Genomic DNA, 7,875 nt, shown 5'->3' with positions numbered 1-7,875 from the left:
ATGATATAGGTTTGGTTGCATCGTATTTGTTCTTGCCTTCTGGCTTCTTGCAAAGGGAACAAAGGTCTCTAGTGAGGAGTGATGGTTTTGAGGGATCATCCCACCTTTTAGTGATGGTTTTCTTTTGTAGTGATTATTTAGTAGCATTGCTTTCTCTATTTTGGATAGTGTATGTTTCATTGGGAGCTCCCAAATGGTAATGCATGCATGATATATCATATATCTTCACGTTAAAAAAGAGTAGTAGTGTGTGATATGACCTTTATGTACTCAATTATAAGTCGATGTCATTTGTAGAAAAAATCCAAGGTTGTTTTAAAAAGCTCAAAAAATTAGTTTCAATTCCAAAGGCAGGAAATTTAAAGCTCGCAAAAATAACACACTCCTATGTTATTGTGTCCAATCATTTATAATATATTGATATGATTTATAAAAATAATACCCAATGAGTTGTTGGTTGGAGAACTATGGCTCCATACGAAATTTGTAGCTGTATCATCTTGTTTTTTTCTAGCCTTGATTGCATTTACTTCATGTGAAACAATACGTGAATATTATAGATGAAGCACATGTATTTAGAAATTTAAATTATTTTGAAAATTACAAAATTTTGGTGTTTAAAACTTTGTTAAAAGTCATGTTTTGTAGTTTGCAAATTATATCTGAGATTATACATGGGTCTGTTTTACTCCATTGTTAAGTTGAAAGATAGATGCATCCATAAGTTTCTTGTCATTCAAAAAGGTGTCAATATAGCCATCTATAGTTCAAATCCTTTGTAATGGTGATATCCTTAGATGAGATCTTCGTTGCGATGTACTTATGCCCTAGAGCAAGCCACAATTCTTAACATGGTGAGTTGTCCCAAACCCCACATGAGATGACATGTCACTCACCCCTTATCATCCAAATATCCAAGCCAAAATCATTGTCATAGAAGGGGAACACCAAGAAAATTTATTTTGGACATGATGGAGTGGATACTAAAGCAGTCCATGAGATGGATAGTAAAAGTTACATCTGATCTTGTGATGCCATGGTTTTAGTCCCTTAGAAAGGATTACATAATATATAAAGTATAATATCCTCTAGATATAAATTATTTTAAACTTTAATATGTTGAAATCTCATCACACATGTATGTGTTCTTGGGTATGATAATCTATCCTAGCCTTTGTTAGACATTAGTCTATGTGTGTCTATGTGCATGCACCACTTATGTGCAAATTACACACTAAGGAGATGTGCAAGTTATGCATTAATGACATGATTTCATTTGTTCATCAATTATGTTTTCTAGTTAAGCATGCAAGGGGATGATTTGTATATAAAATTATTTAATTGTCATTTTTTCCACTTGATACCAACACACTCAATTCAACAAAATGGAATTTTTTCATAACAAAAAGTGAAGAGTTTGTTATTATAAACCTTTTTTTTAAGATTAAGCATATGCAATACACAAAACATGGCCTCTTTATAGTCTAATACTATAAAATTATAGCCAATAAATATGTGAAGAGAAGGTCTTAATTCTTTTCATATCGACTTCCCATTGTGGTAAAGAAATCCATAAATATTAAACTTGAGTTATTGACCATGTCCAATGAAGAAAATGCATATGTTTGAGAAAGGAAGATCATAAAGATTGAGTTCAAACAATTATATGTGAATGGTCACATATCCTCATATAGAAACAAGCAATTTTCACTCAATTTAAACTTTCAAAGCATGTCACCTTTTCTACAAGAGCATCATGTTTTTAACAAGTAAAATGTCTCTTGAATGCAAACAACGATACTTTATATCACATCAAGGTCTACTAAAAATGTTTAGATATATTGGGATTTAAATTTGCATTGGGTCAATAATGTTTTTATTAGAGAACTTTTCATATTCTCCCTCAAATTCAAAATGTAGCCAAGTTAATGATGTCTAAATTTGAACTTCTATCTCTGTATACAAGTTTGAAGTTTGTACTAGATCTTTTTTTTAAAAGGATATATCCAATGTTCATGGAAAACAAATTGATCACATGATGTAATGAATAAATCCCTTGGTAATGCAAGCTACTTTACTTTTTTGGTGTTTTTGACTTTTCTTTTTTTTCTTTTTTTTTGTAAGTGATTCTAGATGCTTTCATGACATTTTACAATCTTCTATCTAGCTTGTTTGAGTAAACATAAACTAAGCTTTGGTATGGAATGACAATTGAACATGTGAAAATAAAGACTGATTGATTCATTGATATAAATTGTAAACATTGATTTTTGTGGAAAGCTTAGATTCCTATTACATAAAAAATGTTTCCAACTACAATGTATAGTTACTAGTTTGTGTCTCAATTGATGAGCCTTGCTTAAAGCATGACATGCAAAAGATATTGCAAAGGAAAATTGATCAAAATTGAGGCATCCATCCTTCCTATCCAATAATATTTGAGTGATAGATAATTTGAAAATCAAAGTCCCTAAAGTACAAACCATAGAGACTACACTTTCCACCATGATTACGTTTACTTTAATGATACGATCTTAATAATGTTGGTGATAAAAAGTGGAGCAAGGGGAAAATAACGTTTTCCAAAGGGTGGGGTTCAAAGAGCATTACATGACTTTGTATTGTAAAGGATATATGGAATTGAAAAAGAATGACTTCTTTTGTTTACTTTTTATTGTTTTTCATCTTGCGCACTACTGTGATGGGTGTTGATTACTTACCACTAATGTGTTACAACTACGTCATCCCTTATACATGCAAGTCAATGAAAGTTTTGAATGTTCTTTAGTTGTAAATTAAAAAGTACAAAATAGCACTTACAAAGGTAGCATATCATGTTTAATGAGATTCTCACAAACCTATTGAGGGAATGTAAAGGACTCATTGTATCATAAGTAGAGGGGTAACACAAGCTAAATACTAGCATCTGAATAAGTAGAAAGTACTCTACTGAAAGAGTACCATACAATACTTTTCCATGCAAGCCACAAATCGTGGGGCAAACACTGAATGAGCTTGAGGTGAAAGTCACAAGTCGTGGGGCAAACACCGAATGAGCTTGAGGTGAAAGCAAACATGGCACATTATTGGCTAGCTCTTACACTAGGAATTTTAGGTATGTTACTTTTTGTTTAATTGCATAGTATTTGATTTGTTTGTCATGACATGGTTGATCAAAGTGCTCTAATGTTTTGTTGTGTGCATGTGTGAATGCTAGGGAACATCGTGAGTTTGGTGGTAAGAGGAGTTGCTCCAATGTAAGTTCTTGAGATTTTTGGTACATGGTTGGGTATGAGAGGAACTTTAGAGGTAAAGGGAACTAAAATGGCATGGAGCATAGCCAATGCGGTTATAGCTTAGCTGTGGCTTGTGTGTGGGTTGAGTATGATGGTTGTGTGGGTTCAAACCTTCCGTAGTGCTTCCCCAAAGGCACAAATCATTGAGCGTCTAAAATGGCATGAAGCATACAAAGCAAGATTTAGAGTTTCTCTTTTGTTTTCTCGAGATAAGACATGCAGAGTTGAATATAATACATCTTGTAGGGGGGATGCATAGCTAGAGCAATGCAAGTGCGGCTCTTGCTTGCTATTGACGTGGGCTAGAATTGTAGAGGGTAGAGTTGGCTCTGACTTGCTATGACGTGTGTTGAGCTGGGCTGCGCTGCGCTGGGATGTGCATTTGAATGGATGGGACGGGATGGTTGGCAGGCCAACGTTCTGGAGGATATGGAAGAGGAGATCGACGGAGGGCTTCTCGGCGGATCCTTACGTGATGGGCGTGGTGAACGGGGTCCTGTGGCTCTGCTACGGCCTCCTCCTCCTCAGCCACCACGGCCTCCTCATCGCCACCGTCAGCGGCGCCGGCGCCCTCTTCCAGGCCCTCTACCTCGCCCTCTACCTCGTCTTCGCCTCCCATCCGCAAAGGGTAGGTAGCCCTAGCTGCTGTCATTGCATTGTACTGAGCTCCCCCCCCCCTCCCCCCCACCCTCCCTCTCTCTCTCTCTCTCTCTCTCTCTCTCTCTCTCTCTCTCGTCGTTTCCTAATCTTTTTCTAGTTGCCCACGCTGTTTTATATAACTTTGTTATATATTATATACATCGTCTGGCAGGGGGAGGGGAACGAGGACGATATAAATTTTAACAAGGCTATTTTATATATTATATACACGTTATGTTTATTTTTATGCATATACACATGCACGGATATATGTGTGTGCGTGTGTAGCGAGAGAGAGATCAATTATCTTACACCAATCTTACACCAATATATATCTTTGAACCATATATATCTTCTTTTCGCGAGGAAAATGCTAGCATGTCCAAAATATTGACATCAATGAATCTCCCAAAATTATCTTTTTCACCATTATAAGAAAGCTACTTTACTAGAGGAACCATCGTGGCAAGCCACATCACACAAGAATCCCAAATGGGAATTTCTCTTAACAAGCATTGATTGTATCATCAAAACCTTATGCAAGTTAGTGTTATTGGAATGACCATATCTATTCAAATCACTGACTTTGTGCTTTTTATCAGGTCCATGTGATTCATCTCTTGCTCTTGAGTAGTATCATTATAATATGCATCTTGGCCACCACCCTTACCTTGACCCATGGAAAGTTAAGGATTCAAATTATCGGTGTTCTCTCAGATGCCTTTGCGATCTTTGTATATGGGGCACCCCTCAGTATTATGGTGAGTTGACAAGAAATGCATTTACAGAAAGGTGTGCTTGGAGCTTTTATTTTCACCAACTTGATCCACCCACCTTAGCATGTATACATGCCACAATATAGACACGAAAACACACTCACATTGTAGGTGCATATAATGTGAAATGGTAATTTCTAAAGCTTTTGGAATTCAAAAATATAGCAAGAAGTACAGACTAGTAAAAATTATCAAATTAGATACAAGGTTCCCAACATTCTAAATTAGAAAGCTACAAATTGAGATCATTATTAATTATGTCATCAAACAATGATTGCAGGGCCAAGTGATTCGAACAAAAAGTGTGGAGTTCATGCCGTTCTATTTGTCATTGTTCCTATTTATGACAGGGGGCATCTGGTCGAGTTATGCGTTTGTTGTTCAAGATATATTCATTGCGGTATCTTCATATTCCTCACGCCCCATGCATGTGCAAATGTGCACACACACACACACACACACACACACACACACACACACACACACACACACACACACACACACACACACACACACACACACACACACACACACACACACATGCACACATAGGCACATGCACACACACTATAGACAATCTTAATAAATGTGTGCTATCACATGAGTTTCTTGCTCTTGCATACTCAACTCACAAAACAAAACAAAACATGAGTTGGCTAATGAGATATTCATAGTAACTTTGAACAAATCTAGATGCATGTTATCACATCAATTGACTAATGAAGGCATGATTAGAACATAAGAGAAGAAGGTACACATGCAAAATCTCAAAAATAGTGCAGTCTCCATGTAAGGTCTTAAATTTACTTGAATATGGTAAAATGATGATTTGTATATAAGATATTAGATGCATATGACATATATAATTTCAGACAAGTGACTACCCTAGGCTTATATGCATACACATGATCAAATATGGAGAAATGTGTAAACTAACATTTACATACATATATTTCAAATGCAGATACATATACAAGTGTACCTTAAAATATGTACTCTAACATATGTATGCACATGATATTGTTTTAGATGCATGCATGCACAGATGCACATGCATACACATGTATCTACATATACATAGAGTTATTATAAGTACTAGCCTTCCCAAGGACTAATTTATCCCTTTAAGTTTGCTTCATCTCTAGAAAGAACTATATATGTAGGCACAATTAGGTGTTTGGCATGCATGTATCATGGGTATTAATGACATTAATAGGCATGCTTTGACTAGTACTCATGCCCTAAGGTTGATTATTCTAAATGTTTATAAGAATAACCTCATTTGGAGTAGGATTATATATACTATGCTCTATTTTTATCCACGTCACTTTGATTCTCAAAGGTATTTGATGACTTGGTTAGGTATCCAATTATACTAGGCAATAGCTAAAAAAGCTTTGTTTACTCAAAGTATACTTCATCAGACCATTGAAAACCTTTCCTATTATACTCTATTGCTATTGTAAATTGATTTTAAGCTCTCACACACACATGCACACATACACAAACACACGTATCTACATCCACACACATATGCATGTGCATATGTGCATGCACACACACACATGTACACACACACACATGCATGTACACACACACACACACACACACACACTCTCTCTCTCTCTCTCTCTCTCTCTCTCTCTCTCTCTCTCTCTCTCTCTCTCTCTCTCTCTCTCTCTCTCTCTCTCTCTCTCTCTCTCTCTCTCTCTCTCTCTCTCACAAATACAATACTCTTCTTTTATATGTTTCTCTTCAACCAAATAAGGGTTCCCTAGAATAAAAAATGACATATTTGACAAAAATTTTATTTTTTCCTTTTTTTCACTTAAACAAATAAGAACTTAATTTTTATTTTCCAAGACAAACCATGCCTCTCAATGTTATTATGGAATACAAAGGTATTGGTTTTATGCATGCACACACACACATGCATGTGAGTTGAATGCTATATTTCTATTTGAGTGAGAGATTGGTTTGCTAATTCATATGGCTACAACAGGTCCCAAATAGTGTTGGTTTCATCCTAGGAGTCTTGCAGTTGGTACTATTTGCTACATATTGGAAGCCAAGTCATGGTAAAGAAGTTATATTACATGTGGAAAAGCTTCCAAGTGGGCCTGCAAGTGAGACTTCTACTAATATTGATCAAAGATTTCAAACTATGGATATGGAGAGTCAATGCTCCATTCATTCTAAAAAGAATACTTTAAAGGAATTGAACAATATTAGGATATTGTAACTACATTCTTGTAAAAAGCATGCTTTGAATAAATTGAACAACCTTGGGATACTATAGTTATGCATATCCCCTCCAACATTTTTAAGGGAAAGTGTAACATTTTAGTACATCAAAGAGGTTCAAAGATTTGAATGATCAATTGGCATAGAAAATGGTTACAAAAACTCAAAAACTCCCTTTTTTCATACCATTTGAGACTAAAAATAAGGGATTATGTGAGTGTTTTATCTTATAAGGGAATGTCTAGACTTCTTTTGTTCTAACAAGTATGATACAAAAATCTAAGAGAATGTAAATTTTACCAATTTCTTGACTTGTGCTTGTATCAAACATTAAATGTACTTGAAGTCTCATTTTGTGATATTTGATGTATGAATAAGACAATGAGCATGTCAAGTTAGACTAATTGCCAATCAATCAAGCAGGCGTAATCATGCTTTTGAAATCATATCAAACAAGGGTGTTAATGGCGTAATCATACTTCCATGTAATAAAATTTGTGGCAAAAGTTCCATTTTAGACTTTAGGGAGTGAAGCAAATTATTTACTAAACCACAATCATCTTATGTGATACTTTTTATACAAAAACATTTGTGCTATACATGAACAAAAGGTCTTTCATGTCACCTCGTAGCACCACAATAGAAAGATGAGAGTGGACATAGAAGTACTGCACAGTGATGGATAAGGCCCAATGTAGCCCTACAGCAAGTGTTAGGGGGGCAATAACAAAGCTCGAAGTAGAAAAAATCAAATACATACCATTGAAGGTAAAGCCATAGTTACCAATAGGTAAACCTATTGTATGTATTTTAATGGAAGCTATGAAACAATGCCAGGCTTAGCTTCAAGCTCTCAAGGAAGGTGAAGCCATAGTTGCCAATAGGGAAACTTGTTATACATATTTTAGTGGAAGCAATAC

The 7,875-nt window shown here is 35.5% G+C and overlaps 1 protein-coding gene across 2 annotated transcripts; it reads left to right on the top strand.

The window, feature by feature from the left end:
- Nucleotides 1-2,879: 2,879 nt before the first annotated feature.
- On the top strand, nt 2,880-7,101 carry LOC148041374 (bidirectional sugar transporter SWEET17-like). 2 transcript variants are annotated; one of them, XM_087688141.1, is made up of 6 exons: nt 2,884-3,115; nt 3,218-3,257; nt 3,708-3,924; nt 4,538-4,696; nt 4,992-5,111; nt 6,714-7,101. In XM_087688141.1, the coding sequence occupies exons 1-6, from the start codon at nt 3,076-3,078 to the stop codon at nt 6,951-6,953; spliced, it is 816 nt and encodes a 271-aa protein (XP_087544267.1). In that variant the 5' UTR covers nt 2,884-3,075; the 3' UTR covers nt 6,954-7,101. The 2 variants fall into 2 exon arrangements, with proteins under 2 accessions (XP_087544276.1, XP_087544267.1); XM_087688150.1 differs by lacking the exon at nt 4,538-4,696 and having other exon boundaries at nt 2,880-3,115.
- Nucleotides 7,102-7,875: the final 774 nt, after the last annotated feature.

Source organism: Lygodium microphyllum, chromosome 1, assembly GCF_053477565.2.
Source record: "Lygodium microphyllum isolate KBCC chromosome 1, Lygodium_microphyllum_v1.1.10, whole genome shotgun sequence".
Classification (NCBI taxonomy): domain Eukaryota; kingdom Viridiplantae; phylum Streptophyta; class Polypodiopsida; order Schizaeales; family Lygodiaceae; genus Lygodium; species Lygodium microphyllum.
This window is presented reverse-complemented; position numbering and strand designations above follow the sequence as displayed.